The sequence below is a fragment of the Sceloporus undulatus genome, chromosome 1 (genome assembly GCF_019175285.1).
Source record: "Sceloporus undulatus isolate JIND9_A2432 ecotype Alabama chromosome 1, SceUnd_v1.1, whole genome shotgun sequence".
NCBI classification, from domain to species: domain Eukaryota; kingdom Metazoa; phylum Chordata; class Lepidosauria; order Squamata; family Phrynosomatidae; genus Sceloporus; species Sceloporus undulatus.
The window spans coordinates 24187703-24205538 of NC_056522.1; the positions used below are offsets into that span (position 1 = coordinate 24187703).

Consider the following 17836-nt stretch of genomic DNA (forward strand, 5'->3'; position numbering starts at 1 on the left):
GGCAATCTCTTTATCAATCTTGGCATCTGAGGAGATGATGCTCCCCAGGTAGATGGGGACTTAAGCACAGATGTACCTACAGTGATGTGGGGGTGGTAGTGTTCTTTCTGTGGTGTCGGCTGGTAGAGAACTTCCGTTTTCTTCAGACTGCCAGTCCAAAGAGCTCTGCAGCTGTAGCGAAACAAGATGTTAGGCACTGCAGAGCTGCTTCCGTGTGGGCAACGAGGGCAGCATCGTCAGCAAAAAGCAGCTCACGGACTGGATAGTTTAGAGTCTTAGTGCGGGCCCTCAGGTGGCTTAAGTTAAACAAGCTACCATCAGTACGGTAGCGTATATAAATGCCGTCTTCTTCTTTGAGATCTGCCGTAGCCCTTTGGAGCATCATGCTGAAGAGGATTGTAAATAGAGTTGGAGCGAGAACACAACCTTGTTTCACACCATTAGTTATTAGAAAGGGCTCCGAGAGAGCATCTCCATATCTGACTTGAGCTTGCTGGCCTTCATGTAGCAGGGTAATCATTTTGAGGAATTTGGGGGGGCATCCTAGTCGTTCCAGGATCTGCCACAGACCTTTTCTACTCAGTATCGAAGGCTTTGGTGAGGTCAACAAATGTTACTGGAGTGGGTTACAAGCCACCACTTTGCGGCGGTCTCCCGGCGCTGCTGTTTGCTCCGCGAGGGAGTCGCAGCAGCCAAACCGCGCAACTCCCTCGCGGAGCAAAAAAAGGAGCTCCAAAATGGAGCTCCTCCTCGCGGCGCAGCTATGATGCCGCAAAGCGCCGCTGACGCACTCTCAGCATCATAGCCGCCGCGACACATGTGGAAGCACAGCGTCCGCTACGTAAAAATGGCAACGGCCGACTAGAACGGCCGCCATCATTTTTTACGCGCAAAGCGCGTATTAGGGTTAGGGAGGTGCGGAAGCACCGCACCTCCCTAACCTTAGTACGCGCTCCACGCGTACTTTAATGGCGGTGTGTAACCCGCCATAGAGTCCTTTGTTCTGCTCTCTACATTTCTCTTGTAGTTGTCTAAGGGCAAATACCATATCTGTAGTGTTATCTCTAAAGCCACATTGGCTTTGAGGGAGCAGTTCTTCTGCTAATAAGTACTTCCCTGATGTTCTGAGAGTGCGGGGCAGATTCTGTAGGGAGAGGCGTTCCCTCAAGTAACTTGGGCCTAAGCCATGTAGGGCTTTAAAGGTAATAACCAACACCTTGTATTGCACCCAGGAGCTAATTGGCAGCCAGTGAAGAGATTTTAACACTGGTGTTATATGGTCAAACCTAGATGTGCCGGTATCTGGCTGCTGCATTTTGGACCAATTGAAGCTTCCAAACTTGGTACAACGGTAGCCCCAAGTAGAGTACATTACAGAAATCTAAAAGAGAGATTACCAGTGCAAGTACTACTGTTTCAAGGTCCTTTTGGTCCAGGTAGGGATGCAGTTGCCATATCAACCAAAGCTGATACCAAGCAGTCCTAGCCGTCACATCTATTTGAGATGACAACTGCAGAGACTGATCCAGGAGTACTCCCAAACTGCGAACTTTGTCCTTTAGGGGAAGTGTGACCCTATCCAGGACTGGTTGACAAATCTCCATCCCTGGACTTAAGGTACCTATCACGAGTACCTCCGTTTTCTCTGTATTCAGCCTAAGTTTGTTTTCCCTCATCCAGTCCATTACCGGCCCAAGGCAGAGGAGAGATGCCATCCTTAGTCACTGCAAGAGTCGGAGACATAGAGAAATAGATTTGTGTGTCATCAGCGTACTGATAACATCGTGCCGCATGCCTCCGGATGATCTCACCCAGCGGGTTCGTGTAAATGTTAAACAGCATGGGGGACAAAATGGCACCTTGAGGGATGCCAGATGTCAGCTCTCTTTTAAAAGAGCAGCTGTCTCCTAGCATCACCATCTGGAATCTGCCCGAGAGGTAGGGATGGAGCCACTGGAGTGCAGTGCCCCCAATACCTAACTCCCTCAGATGTTCCAAAAGGATACCATGGTCGATGGTATCGAAGGCCGCTGAAATGTCCAAAAGCACCAGCAGGGTCACACTTCCCCTGTCGATGCCCAGATGGAGATCATCGACCAAGGCAACCATGGCAGTCTCAGTTCCATATCCTACCCTGAAGCCAGTTTGAAATGGGTCTAGATAATCGGCTTCATCCAAGGCAACCTGGAGCTGGAAGGCAACTGCCCTCTCAATCACTTTGCCCAAGAATGGTAATAAGGAGACCGGTCTGTAGTTCTTTCTCCTCAGGGGATCCAGGGAGGTTTTTTTTTTAAGTAGTCTGACAACTGCTTGCTTTAATTTCAATGGAAATCTTCCCTCCCTGAGAGATGCATTAATTATGGATTGTTATAGTGTTTTTGTTGCATCCCCCCCCTCTGGACTGTCAACCATGATGGGCAAGGATCGAGGGGGCATGTCGTCTTCCTAACACTGCCAAGAATCTTGTCCACTTCAACAGTATTTACAAACTCAAAATGATCCAGTCTCACATAGTCCACAGAGTCATTAGACATCTCTCTTTCTATCTCTGTCATAATGCCCGCATCCAGATACATATAGCTTAGCTTTTTTGACTTCACCTTCTAGAAAGCTCTTGCTCAGTTTTCTCTCTTATGGTGCTTTTGTTCTTTAAGCTGTTTTTCTTTTCTTTTCTTTTTTAAAGAAAAATTTTGTGATCACTTTTTTCCTTCCCCTTATTTTCAGAAACTTCTAGTCTCATTCTCTTTAAAAACTACTGTCTTTCTAGTTCCCTTTCCTCTGCTTCTGACAGCAGCAGCTGGGAAGTGGAGAAAATGCAGAAAGAGTAAAGTGCAGGCTGTCAGAGGCATGAGGGCATAGAACAAATTAGCACTTTTGGGTTAAACCAGCAGATGGAACTGCTTGACTCTTCCCAGAGGATACATCTGAAGCTATTGGTGTAACTCTTCCCAGAAGAAGCTCATAGCCCTACTCTGCCCAAAGCTCCCTTGCTCTCTAGGACAGGCGAGTATTTCAGGCAAAAAGGCAGCAGGTCTTTCCAGCTTGTCACCAAAATATTCCAGTCCTGTTTGTTCATTCACCCAATTGAAACTGAAAGCATCTTTGTGAACAAACCACAAGGTGGCAGGAAAGGATTTCAAGAGCAAACTTATAAACAGCCTACTCTTGACCATTTATATTCCACCCTACCAAAGTATCTGACAGTAAAAGAAATCTCTTAATCCAATTTACCTACCCTTTGAAAATTTTCATTTAATCCTAGAGAAGGGACAAATAAGAGTCAGATTTTTGAAGATGAATTGGTTAGATTTATTAATGTCTTTATTTTCAGCTGAAAGATTTTCCTCCTCCTTGAGGTAAATACAGAAATGGTTGGACAAGTCTACATAGAAGGAATGGCTGAACTCCAGGTTATCTTAATACAATTTATTACTTCTTCCATGTCTGCCTTCCTTTGACTTCCATTTGCCCACCCAGGAATTTTGTCTTCCCAGAATGTGGAGCAAATCACAGTGTCATGCACTTCCCTGACTTATTCAGTTTGATACTATACCATGAAATAGTAAAAAAGCAATTGTCTGATCCAATCATTTCCTCTGAACAAAGCCAAACAAGATCTCCAGTGTATGCTTACAGAGTCATGGTCACCCAGTAAACCTGAAGAGTCCTCTGCATCACTCATTACAGGTAGAATTGCCTGTGCACCACCATAGATCATTTTCAAGGTTAGTTTACATAACCAGAGAATACAGCAGGTCTGAACAGACATCATTCCCTTCTGTCCCAGAGGACAGTAGTGCTGATGATCCTAATTCATATTCTAAGCCTTAGGATTCTGCATACTGAGATTTGGCCTTGGCCAATTTTCCATTCCTGGCCTCTCCAGCATTGCTATTCCAGAGTGACCAAGTAAACAATCATAACCACATGTCCAACACACATCTGGAGGCCCAAACATATCAAGCTCATTCTCTGGAATTCTCAGGATCCTTCAATACAATGGATGCCAGCCTGTGGGTAAAAAAAACAACTGAAGTGTTCAGGGAGCCAGCCTCAAAAAAGCCAAGTAGCTATGTGCAGCATGTTACTGGCTGCACATAACACTACCAAGATAGCTTTAACGTCCTCACACATTTAATAATCTTAAACCTTCATCAAGAACAAGTAATGCTACAGTTTTCCTAAACGGCCAAGAGGGAACCAGGCCTTCCTTTCACTGGAAATGAACCGCTTTCTTAACATGGACATAATTCACACTTTTTACCCATCACAGCAGTATCAAGGAAATTTTTGACATGCCTTCCTTAATCCAGGGAAATAGAGTATCTCCATCCGCTTGCAAAACAATTCTTAGGATGGCATGGAAGAGCATTCCATCCACAAATGGGGCAATCCCCCACGTGCCAACAGACTGGACAGGAGTTCATGTTCTTCTTCAGTTTGTCCTGTTACAACTCCTTTCCTGCCCTGCCCTGCCCTCCCAACATGATTTTCCCACCCCTGGTTCAGTCAGAAGAAGTAATAATAGTTTAGTTTGAATAATAAATTTGAGATTTCAACTCATAAAAAAAAATAGAGAAGGGAAGAGAAGAGGAGAGGGCAGTAAAAAGAGGCAAGCTCATGTTAAGCTTAAAGAGAATTCTGCCAATATGATGGCTGCCCAACAGTTTGGGAGATTTGAGAAAACAATGTGCTTTAGCCCAGATAACTACTGCCCAGTAGCTCTCCGAGAATGAAAGAAAGGTGAAGTGCAGAGAGATTTTCAACCTTTGAGTGAGAGCAATTCAGTTTAGAAGCATGAGCTTCAGCAAACAAAGCTTTATTCAAAGTTTATTTTATGTTTATTTATTTATTGAATTTATATCCCAGCTTTTTCCCAAATGGGATTCAAGGCAGCTTACAGTAATTTAAAAAGCTACAGCTAAAACATTAATGTACAAACGTTAAAAAGGATTTAAATATTATTTTTACTTAAAACATACTAAAAACAGTTAAAACCCTTACACATATTTAAAAGATGTTTACAATTAAAGTAAAATAAAAAGATCAGAAAACAGCACATCATTTAAACATGCACCACTGTTCCATAAAATTCACAGTTCAAAGGCATGCCTTAATAAAAATGTCTTCACCCGCAGGCCTCCTATAGAACAGATTTCCACAGTCTGGGAGCAGCCACAGAGAAGGCTCTCCTCTGAGTCCTATCGACCACATCTGCAAAGATGGCAGGACTGAGAGAAAGCCCTCCCCTGAAGAACATAAGGCTTATGCTGGTTTATATAAGCAGATACAGTCTTTCAGATTGTGTGGACTCAAGCTGTTTAGGGTTTTTAAAGGTGAAACCCAGGACTTTTAATTCTGCACCGAAACGGACTGGCCAATGCACTTGTTTAACGGAGAAGTCACACGATCCCTTTAGCCCTGGCCCATAGCCTGTATTTTGGCTATTATTCTCAATAGCAGCATTTTGGACCCGCTGAAGTTTCCAAACAATTTCCAAAGGCAGCAGTTGTGCACAGAAAAGCGATATTGTCAGGACTGAGGTACTTTCGGTTGCAGTGTATATTAAAACCCATTAGCAATTCAAATGTTTTCACACGCTCGCTAGCCATTCATCTTTAAACTAAAACATTTCTGTTCCCAGAACTACTTCCTCTCCATACCAAGTGTTCCCATTGAATTCGCCCTGACAATTCAAAGCGCATTCTTTCATCCCTCACATCTGCAGAGGAACCAGTAAATATCTCTGAGTTGAAGTTCACATTGATGAAGCTTTGGAGAAGTTCTTCATCAAACAGTGCAAGCAGAAAGTTCACATAAAGAAGGCCTTGAGCTTCTGGCCTTCCTGAAGCTGATCTTTTTTACCTACAACTTAAGACAAATAAATAAACCATGTATTCCCTCTTTCCTCTGCACTCTCCAACTGGAACTGCACCTATTCAGTTCTCACCTATTCTTTAACAGTTTCTTCCATATGGCGTCAGTATTTAGTCCACCAACAAGTCTTATCAGCATCTCATTCTCATGCAGTTTAACATATTATCCAGGACTCTTTTCTTCAAGGTTTTCTTTTGTAGCCAAAACTTCAGCCAAAAAGTACTGAAGATTGGCCTTTTATCCATGGACTATTATGTGTATATTATGTAAGAACAGTGTGATAAATGGACAGGTCCTTTCCTCCATTCAATTGTGTTCCATTGTGATCATTGGTCACTGGAATGTATTCTACCATCTTCTGCCCTAAGCCTTCCAGTCCACCAAGGCATATTGTGATGTAATATACACAGCAGTCAGAATTTTATTTAGCACATGGTCCCATTTGGACATCTTGATAATCTCTTTTAGTCCCTTCACAATATCATGATAGGTCATGGTATGGGTTACCGTTACTCTAATTTATGAAATACACAGTATTCCCTCTCCTTTCAGTACCACAATTCTCTACCATAGCAGCAGCCACCTAATGCTGCTGACAAAAGCACCAGTTATATAAATTGATGAGGATAATGGTTGTTCCTTAGCTGGCACATTCATTAGAACAATGAGCTTTACAATTATATCGCTGTTCAAGGTGCCATTGGAAATGAACATTCATTGGATATCCATGACTCATGCCGTGAGGGCTACCACATGTTTTAATCCAATACTGTACTACAAGATGTTCTTACTAATTCACTGTATAAGTTACTGCTCACTCTGCTGTTTCTATTTTATTCTTTAATTCTGTTTGCTTTAGTGCCTCAAGCTTGGTCACAGTATAGGGAAGAGCTTCATTGGAGAAAGCAAAGAATAAAAAGCTCCATGCACACCTCCACTTTTACAACTTTGAATTGAATACAAGCATTCTGCAATAGACAAAAATGTCCAACCGCTTCCAACATGTCCCACATTAAGGAAGCATACACTTGCACAAGACACCAATAGGCTTCTAGCACTAGCAATAGTACCTATATTTCTATACCGCTTCATAGTGAACTATACACTCTCTAAGCAGTTTACAAGTGTTAGCCAATTGCCCCCAACAAGCTGGGTACTCATTTTGCCAACCTATGAAACAATGGAAGGCTGAGTCAACCTTGGAGCCTGGGATCGAACTCACAACGTTGTGGCTGCAGCACTGGCATTTAACCACTGCGCCATCAGGGCTCTTTATGTGCATAAACATAAGTGATCCTGAGGGTGTTGGGGAAGGAAAGGAAGAGGAGGGGGACACTGAGGAGTGGGAGGAAGCAGCACAAGTGAGATAAAAGCAGGGCGAAGGCAGAAGCAAAGAGATGTTGGAACTGGCACACAGCCCTGTAGCTGTAGGCCTCCTTTGAAAACTACACTTTCATATATCACAGCTAAGCAGTCTGATTCCATCCAGGTATTCCCATCTATCATTCCCACCAGTCTCATCCAGCCATGGTCAATGGACAGGGATTAAGGGATTCTGTAATCTAAAATATCAGGAGGGCATTGGGTTGCCTAGCCGTATCATACATATTGTCCCTATCTAGTGGCCATTTTGCTAGTTGTGAATATATTTCATATCTCCAAGAGTTGTCAATATTTTTTAGCAGGATTGGGGTAGTTATTATTACTATGGAGCACATAGTTCTTGGGTCATAGATGTGAAGGTAGGTTCAGACCATGATCCAGTCTTGCGCAGTCCCAACTCATCTCTTTCTGAGTTCAGTGATTCCTTGAATCTGTGCCACCATAAGCATTTTCTCCACTGGCTGCAAAATGCTGCTACGTCAGCTTCTTCTGAATTAGGGGGTGGTTGCTTCAGACCCTGCAGGGAGGAGATGTAAAAGAAGAGTGACACCACTCCAATATTGCATTAATTTGTGAAGTGCAAAGCACAATGTGCAAAACAAATGACTCTGACAAAGTAGTGGACAGACTAAGGATAAAACACAAAGGAGTAAGAATGCTCATGTTTTTGTGCAGTTTTCACACAGCCTTACTATGCTCAGAGTAAGCTAACCTGGGAGAAAGCTTATAAGGAGAGGATAGGCAAACTCAGGAAGCCATTTTTCCAGCCTCTCTTTTCCAGGACTCTCTGGGGCCACTCCATTCCCTGTGTGTGAATTCAGATACTGTATAACCTTCCAGATTGGAGGTAAATGAACCAGTCCTCCCCACTACCACCACCCAAAAAAATCTGCAAGAAAAAAGATGGAGAAACACTTCACTCAAGGCATCAACTGTTCTTGGAGACTTCCAGCAGCAACAATTCTCATTTTGAGGCAAAATAAATGTTAAAATGTCAAAAATGATATTGGGGCCGCATGCAAGCCACAGGCCTTGTGATTTCCACCTTTGCATAAGCACTTTGTTCACCTCATCATACTGAGTACTATCCCTATCTGAAAGCCACAAGCATAGCAATTCACAGGGGGGGGATCAATGCATACCCCTGTGCAGTCATTTTAATGTGTACAGAAGAGTTTCCAACTCCCTGCTACATAAAGCAGATTCATGGAAAAGATACAGAAGGTTGCCTTTCCATGTCTAGCCCTTGGATAACAAATATGGGATAACCAAAAAGCATTATGTTACCCACAGAAATCTGCTTTACAAAACAAAATTTGTGACTTACTTTGACACAAGCTGCTTCCGCCATCTTCAACATCTGAAGAGCCACATGGATTAGATTCTGCGCATTGCTGACAAGGTGTTCTGCTGATGACCGGCTCCTGCCAGTTGATGCATTAACCCTTGGGAACATAGAGACAAAATATTATTCAATGCCCAAGGGCCCAAAAATCTGACATGGAGTTCCATGCTCAGTGGACTGGAGAGATGTTTCATTTCTGTCTCTTTAACCCAGCAGACACTGTTCTGTGAGTAGGAAGGGTTGGTTATGTGGTTTTCACTTACCATATTCTCACTTCTCCCTGCTTCCTCTCATGCACCAGATTAAATTTGCTGAGAAGGGGAGGGACTTTTTGGAACTGTATGGAAGGTGATATTGAAGGTTGCAGAAGAAAGGAGAATTTACTAAGAAAGAAAAAGAAATCATACACAGATCCCACTCTCACTTCAAGGAATCCTCTGTTGGATTAAAGATTTTATGTCACATACAGCACCATACAGAATCTTTAGTAATGCTTTTTTGCACCAATGTTACTAGTAAATTGTAATTCCCATATACTGTATCACTGACTCTAATGCTAATAGTTGTGATATAAACTAGCAAAATTAAAATTATAACTTCAAATTACAATATCATACAAACAACTTAAATGTATTTACATATACATAGTGAAGATTTTGTTAAAATGTGGTGTTTTTAAAGAAAATTTTGAATAAATTTTTAAAAGATTTCAATTTTTAATTTTTTTAATTTAAAATTTTGAAATTTGAACATTTAATTTTAAAAACTTCTAGCGCCTCTCCTTTCTCCTCCCACTGAGCTTTGCACCACTCCTACCATCTCTTAAAGCATTTTAAAGATAAGTAGATGAATGCCACAGCCCATTTCTCCGAAAAGGTAAATGTATGAAGAGCAGTGGTGTCACCCCATTTTAGGATGTCACCTGGTGCAGTCTGAAACATCCCCCCCGCATCTCCCTAGTGGCACCACTGTATGTCACCCTATTACAGTTGGTCATCCTTATCCACAGATTCAAGCATCCACAGTTTGATAATATATATTTTTAAAAGTATACATTTCAAATAGCAACCTATCATTTTGCCATTTTATATAAGGGACACCATTTTACTATGCCATTTTATTTCATGAGACTTGAGTATCCATGGATTTTGTTATCCACAGTGGGGTCCTGAAACCAAACCCCAGCAGATAATAAGGGCCCACTGTATTATTAAAGATAACAGCCAGAATCCTGTATAGAAGTTAATGTCTTGGATTTACATATGTGGGAATTAGAATTGGTCCATTTCATAATGTCCATGTCCATTAGAGGACTGCTATTATGTAACAAAAGCCAGTGAAGCGCCCAATGGACACTGTAAACAATGGGCACTGCACACTCTTGCTGATGTTCCATTACACATCTTCCCAATTCACTAAGATTTCTTACAGCCTCTGCTAATTAAGTATATGTAAAATAGCAGGTGACATAGGATTCTGGCAAACATAAATGCCAATTAACCTATATACATATATAACAGGTGGAAATCATGTGGCCCTTCTGATTTTCTTGAACTACAACTCCCAGTTATCTGTACCATTGATTATGCTAGCTGGAGCTACTGGGAGTTCAGAGAACCACATGGTTCCTGTGAGTGCATGCAAGTCATTTCTGAATTATGGCAACCCTATCATGAGGTTTTCTTCACAAGATTTGTTCAGAGGAGGTTTGCCATATTGCCTTCCCCTGAAGCTGAAAGCATGTGACTTGCCCAAGGTCACCCACTGGGTTTCATGGCTGAGCCGGGGAATCAAACCTTGGTCTCCAGAGTCATGGTCCAACATTCAAATCATTATGCAATGCTGGCTCACATGGTTCCTAACTGTTGCTATATACTAATAGCAGACTCATTCTTTGGAGTGCTGAATTTTATGTAGCCAATGCAGCAGGTTGGGGGAAGAGCCCAGTTTTTCAGAAATACATTCTAGTGTTTAAAAAACAAGCTTAAATTGGGGCAGAAAAAGGGATGTAAAAACACGCAGTGAGGACTGAGCATGATCACTGACAGTGACCACAGAATAGCAACTAAACAGGGGTTTGGGGATAATACCACAAGGAGCAATGCAGCTGGCTGGCTGACATCTAAACATCAACACATAACATGCAATATTTTAAACTCAAGTCCCATGTGTTGCCATTAGATTGTACCCAGAATTATGTTCAACCCTATCCTAAGGTTTTCTTGGCATTATTTATTCACATTGGCTGCGCAAGAATTTGTATCCTGGTCTCCGAGAGTTGTAGACCAACACTGAAACTAGTATACCACATTGGCTCTCTCAATTCCCATTTAAACCATTGAGACAAATAGTTATTGTTTAATATCACTGGGAACAAAATGCATCACAAGGATACAACCTAACAATGTAGGGATGATGTAGAACTGTGGGGAAAAATTATTCTGATTAAGAAGACAAAAAGACAACTTCAATGCTTCTTGGTTATTTTTTTTTTCAGGCAGTAGGTCATTCCACGGTATCCTTCTGGAACGCATGAGAGAGTTGGGTATCGGGGGCACTGCGCTCCAGTGGTTCCGTTCCTACCTCTCGGGAAGATTCCAAATGGTGCAGTTGGGGACACTTGCTCCTCTAAGAGGGAACTAACATCTGGGGTCCCTCAGGGAGCTATTTTGTCCCCCACTTTGTTTAACATTTACATGAAACCGCTGGGAGAGATCATCCGGAGGCATGGGGCACGGTGTTACCAGTATGCTGATGACACCCAAATATGCTTCTCTGTGCCTCTGACTGCTGCAGTGTCTAAGGATGGCGTTTCTCCTCTGAATGCCTGCCTGAAGTCGGTAATGGGCTGCATGAGGGAAAACAAACTCAGCCTGAATCCAGAGGAAACGAAAGTACTGGTGATAGGTTCCCCAGGCCCGGGGAAGGAAATTTATCCACCTGTCCTGAATGGGGTCACACTTCCCCTGAAGGACGAAGTTCGCAGCTTAGGAGTACTTCTGGACTCGTCCCTGCAGTTGACATCTCAAGTAAATGCGACGGTCAGAAGTGCTTGCTATCAGCTTCGGTTGATACGCCAGCTGCGACCCTACCTGGGCCAAAGGGACCTTGAAACCGTGGTACATGCTCTGGTAACCTCTCGCTTAGATTTTTGTAATGCGCTCTACATGGGGCTACCCTTGTACCAAGCCCAGAAGCTTCAGTTAGTACAAAACATGGCAGCCAGACTGGTCACCAGTGCATCTAGGTTTGACCACATAACACCTATTCTGAAAAATCTTCACTGGCCGCCCATTCGCTTCCGAACGCAATACAAGGTGTTGGTTATTACGTATAAAGCCCTACATGGCTTGGGCCCGAGTTACTTGAGTGGCCACATCTCCCCACACAATCCGCCCCGCACACTCAGAACATCCGGGAAGAATCTGTTGGAGATTCCATCTTCGAAATATGTCTCCACATCCCAGACGGCCTTTTCAGTGGCGGCCCTGCGGATTTGGAACAGTCTCCCCGAGGAGCTCCGTCTCATGACCCCCCTAGAAACATTTAAAAAGAGGCTTAAAACCTTTCTTTTTTGCCAAGTCTTCCGCCCTGAGGAATGAAGTTGAGCGCTCTTGATGCCATCGATTCTCTGCCTTACCCTATGAATGATTGTATTTGTATAATAGTATTACTTGTTTTTATCTATTTTTATGAGATGTTGTTAATAGTTTTATAGTCTGTAAACCGTTTTGATCTAGGGAAAAACAGTATACAAATAAAATTTATTGTTATTATTATTATTAAAAGTACGGTAAGTTTCCAAGTTGCACAAGTCAGTTACCTGGAAATGATGCTGAGTTGATAACTGATTGTCTTGGTTTGCTCCACAGCATACATGAGTTCAGTTGCACATCTTTCATCTCGGCAGTTGTTTGCAATGATGCTGGCAAACTTCACCAGCACTTGTCCTTCAGAAATTATTTCTGTAGCACAGGCAATGAGCTGTTCCTTGGTCTAAAAATCCATAGTCATTTCAAATAAAACCAAAAAAACACAGTCAGCCATCTTCTCCACTCATATATTTCCACCCTACCCTTTGTCCAAAGAACAAGAGTACTATTTCTGTGTCAGTACACATAAGAGGTAATTAAGAGGTTGGGTTTTCTTACACTGTATTGTTTCATTCATGCTGCAGTACCTTTTTGTAGTTTAGCTCCAATTTAGTTTACACTTAAGGTAAAGGTATTCCCCGCTGACAAGGTTGTCAAGTTGTGTCCAACTGTAGGGGGTGGTGCTCATCTCCATTACTAAGCCAAAGAGCCAGCATTGTCAGAGACTCAGTGGCGACCTTAGGGTTGGTGTCACCCGATATGGTCACTCATGGGGGGGGGGAAGGACTTCTGGGGGCGGGACTTCTGGCGTGTGACTTCTGGCACATGCAGGAGCGCATGCGCACAGAACAGAAATACCCCATGCATCCCCAGTGAGCAGCCACAGCACTCAGGATGCCTCCATATGGTGTTGAATGACTCGAAAAGGCCCTGCGGGGGGTCTGGGCTGTCCAAAAAGGCCCCGCGCAGGGCTGGAGAGCCGGCCTGGTGTCACCCCCTTTCATGGGTGTCACTCCCCTTCTGGGGTGTCACACAGTGCAGTCTGCACCCCTCCACCCCCAGTGACGCTACTGCAGAGACTACTTGTGATCATGTGGCCAGCATGATTGTGCAGAATGCTGTTTACCCTCCCACCCAAGTAGTACCTATTTATCTATTTGCATTTGAATGCTTTCAAACTGCTAGGCTGGCAGAAGCTGGGACTAGAGCTCACCCCATCACGTGGCACCTGGGCCTCGAACTGCCAACCCGCCAATTGCAATCAACAGGGTCAGCATCTTAACCACTTAAGTTGAGCTAAAAGTTCAAAAAGTTGGGTTGCTAGAACAGAACAGAATAGAATCCTAGAGTTGGAAGAGACCACAAGGGCCATCCAGTCCAATGCGCTGCCTTGCAGGAATAAATCAAAACACTCCTGACAGATGGCCATCCAGACTCTGATTAAGATTGCTCAGAAATCTTAATTCACTCTGGAGTCCTTATGGGCTCCATTAACCCTCTCTTCTTTGGATTTACTCACTGGAGACTGATCAGCAAAGATGCTTTGCTTTATCCTGGTTATGCTAAAAGAAGTTAATCCTTTTGTCTTCTTGATTCTTCTTGTTGTGTACCTTGAAGTAATTTCTGACTTATGGCAATCCTATCATGGGGTTTTCTTGGCAAGGTTTGTTCAGAGGGAGTTTGCTATTGCCTTCCTCTGAGGCTGAGTGAGTTGCCCAAGATCACCCAGTGGTTTTTAAGGCAGAGTGGGAACTTGAACCCTGGTCTCCAGAGTCACAGTCCAACACTCAAATCACTACACCTCACTGGCTCAGGAGAAGCTAAATTCCCAAAAGAATTCCTGGTCCAGTACGCATGCTGGCAGGAAATAAGATGCCACCTTAAGATCACTGTTAAGAACAATGGTACACAAACCAGTTTAGAAGGCCAAGTGAGAAAATACAAGCCATTTGAAAGATAAAAATACCAGCAGAAAGAAATATGGGAGAAAAAAGCAGCTTCAGAAGTCAAAAGTATGCAGGAGCTGGACATCCTGGAAACTTAGGATGGCATTTCTCCTATTTAATAAATGTAGCTTCTCCAAGAAATTTCATTGAGGAGTAAGAGAAAAGGCAGAGCTGTAAAGAAGAAAAGGTCTTATTACAGAGCGGTAATATCCTCCATTCCAGCTGGTTCACACAGTATATGAGCTTTGTAACCAAGGATCAGAGCAAGGGTGGGTAACTTTCTGGTCTCCAGATGTAAGTCCCATAACGCTTTATCATCAGCCATGCTGAGTGTTACAATCCCAAACATCAAGAGGGCCAAGAGTTTCCCACACCCCTGAATTAGTGCCTAAGGGCCCATACAGACAGGCCAAAATAAAGCTGCTTTGAGTCATTTTGGAAATGCTCTTTAAATGATGCATGCATCCTAAGAGGCCAGAGGTTGCACCAAAGCCACGCTCCAGTCCTAAGGAGCACAGCTTTGGCGCAACTTCTGGCCTCTTAGGATGCATATGTCATTTAAACAGCATACCTCCAAAATGACTTGAAGCAGCTTTATTTTGGCCTGTCTGTTCGGGCCCTAAGTTTGTTAAATTCCCTTCCTCCTCACTTTCCCTCTTCTCTTGGATCTTTTCGACTGTGTAAAGCTGAGTGGTGTAGTGGTTTGAGAGTTGGACTGTGGCTGGGGAGACCAGGTTTTGGTTCCTAGCTTGGCCATGAAACCCACTGGGTGACCTTTGGAAGTCACACTCTCTCAGCCTCAGGGGAAGGCAGTGGCAAACCTCTGAACAAATACAGTATTATTTTACCTTAGGGTTGCCATAGGTCAGGAATGGCTTGAAGGCACGCAACAACAACAAAGCTAAGAACAGCAACTATCTTATTATTGATCTTTCTAAAACACTGCTGGTAGAGTTTTTTTTTCTTTCTGGAGAGAAAGGTGAAAATCCCATAAATTGAGGGTAAGAACAGTGCAGGATATAAACCACATGTGGCACTCAATGATATTTTTAGTCTCCAAAGTGTCTCCATACCCACACCTCCCCAAAATTAAGAGCCAAAATATTTAACCAAAAAATGGGAAACGGTACCCTCAAAAGCCTCTGAGGCAGCTGTTGACCATTTCACAGTTCTGAAAGCCCTTTTTGTTCCCCAGCTCCTCTTTTAAGCCATAAGGAGTTTTTAAATAACTGTTTGAGGGGGAGACTTGTCCAGTTCTGGAATAGATAAGGGGTACAAAAAGGACCCTAAATGAAGCACAGTGGCCAATAGCTCCCTAAAGAGGTGCTGTCCCCTGGAAGTTGCCTAATTCTACTCCAATCAAACAAATAATAATATAGTATGGTGATTTTCCTTGGGGCTGGCTTTTTAATAGCCACCTTCTTCCACTCTCCCCTGTCAGAAAAAAACAGAGAGAAACCGAGAGCAAATACCGTAACCGGCCCTCTCCTTTTCAGGAACTGAACCATGTAGGACATCTGAGTTGTCATTTGCTTGACGACTTGTGAGATCAGACAGACACTGTGTTGCCTCTTTTTGGAATTTTCCAGCAAGGAGGTAGGACTGGTTTTTGAGTTTTCCATGGTGTGACTGGGCTGGAACTTGCTTTGAGGATTTCCACAGTACTGCAAAGATAATAAAACAGGATCACCTTCTTCTCAGTCTTCCCACCTTTCATATTGGGATAGAACAGAAGCTTTCAGCTCAAGGGCTTAATTGAATTTCAGATAACTTTTTGTGGGTTGCATACCTGTCTGGCAGGCAGGAACAAAGGCAAATGGGTGGGACTAAAAAACCCAGCACATATTTGTTTAAAGTGCACTGTTATAGTGAAGTGCCTTCAAGTCAACAGCACCTTTGACAACCCTTTGCTATTGTTGTGTATCTTTCTAATTTATTCAAAGACATAGCCGTGGTAGTCTGGAAACTCCTACTACCAATAATTAAGCCTTAGAAGAGGCATTTCGGAGAGCCAACGTGATGTATTGATTTGAGCACTGGACTATAGGGTTCAATTTATGCTCATGCATAAAAAGTCACTGAGTGATCTTGGGCATGTCACACTCTCAGCCAGAGAATGGCAATGGCAACCCCCCTCTGAAGAAACTTTCCAAGAAAAACCTATGATAGGGTCTCCTTGGGGTCACCAGAAGTCAAAAATGACTTGTAGGCATGCAACAACAACAAAAGAATCATTTCAACTTTTAGGAACAAAAACCCATACAAAAGCTGGGAAGCCACTAAACAAATATTAGTGTCACATTGGGGTTTATCACACAGGGAAAACTGGGGGTTTAAACAGCATTATCTGGGGACAGTCATGCAATTGCAGAGAAGATTTTCACATGACATAGCAATTAGAGAGGATTTATCCCAGGAAGAACCAGGAATGCTCCAGCAACAAATCATCCACGGGGAAATCCCATGAATGATTTGTTCCTGGAGCATTCCTGGTTTTTCCCAGGATAAATCCTCTCTAAATGTGATGTGCGTGAAAATCTTTGCTGCAATCGCATGACTGTCCCCAGGAAATGTCTGTTTAAACCCCTAATTTTCCCCCTTGTGATAAAGTCCAAAGATATATTGAGAAAGGGAACATGGCAGTCTAGGAAAGGGCCACATCTGGATTCCAAGGAGGGTCAGTTTCCACACACAACTGTGGTAGATAATGACATGTTTCTGCTGAAGGAAAAATCATGTTTCTGCTGCAAAAAGAAGAAAATATTGAACTACAAACACACACACATTCATGCATCTGATGAAGTTGGCTACAATCCACGAAAGCTCATACTGTAATAAATGTGTTTGTCTTTAAAGTGCCATATGATGCACCATTCAAAAGGATCATGTAGCACTTTTAAGATTAAATGAGAGAAAGAAGTTGGTGGCATAAACTTTCATAGACTAAGGGGCTCAACAGAGTGCCCCTAAGGGGCAGTGGGCTGCTGCCCCTTTCCCAGTCAAATCGGGGCTGAAGCAACCACATACCACGGCCCTGGTCCAACATTTCAAGATTGCAAAAAAAAAAAAAAAAAAAAAAAAAAAGCTGGAAAAGGTGGCCGCTACGGCACAGCTATATGGCTCTCATTTGGTGCTGCGTCGGATGGACACAGCACCAGGGGAGTACCATAATGCCGCATGCCATGTGGAGTGGTGCACGACATCATGACACCCTGGGAGCGGAGTCGGGGCATGCGTCATCTGGACACGATGCCCCGACTCTCACCCCAGGTCGGTCTTTCAGGCCAGTCTGAACAGGGCCTAAGTCAGATTAGTTACTACCACCAGGTGGGCCTTCTCTATCTCGGCCCCCAATCTCTGGAACTCGCTTCCCGATGAGCTCCGCTCGGCCACCTCACTGAACCAATTTAAGAAGGGGTTAAAAACACACCTCTTCGAGCAGGCATACCCCTGACTCCTGGCTCCTGACTCCCAGTGTGCTCCCCCCCTCGTCAGCACTGTTGAGCTGGCACGAGATGTGGTTTTACTGCTGTAGTCGGTGTTCTGATGTTTTATATGATGTTTTGTATTTTGATGGTTTTAGATTGTATTTGCACATGTTGTTAACCGCTTTGATTTTTAGAAAAGCAGTATATAAATAAAATTATTATTATTATTATTATTATTATTATTATTATTATTATTATTATTAT

The 17836-nt window shown here is 43.2% G+C and overlaps 1 protein-coding gene across 2 annotated transcripts in view; it reads right to left on the bottom strand.

Annotated features, from left to right (window-relative positions):
• Positions 1-4927: 4927 nt before the first annotated feature.
• LOC121919816 overlaps positions 4928-17836 on the bottom strand; it is a 28112-nt gene continuing 15203 nt past the window's right edge. For both annotated transcript variants that reach the window (XM_042446753.1, XM_042446754.1), the window contains 4 exons: positions 15617-15808; positions 12429-12601; positions 8588-8705; positions 4928-7777 (listed from right to left, as the gene is read on the bottom strand). In XM_042446753.1, the coding sequence (XP_042302687.1) occupies positions 7583-7777; positions 8588-8705; positions 12429-12601; positions 15617-15808 (678 nt within the window). In that variant the 3' untranslated portion in view covers positions 4928-7582. The remainder of the gene's footprint in view (positions 7778-8587; positions 8706-12428; positions 12602-15616; positions 15809-17836) is intronic.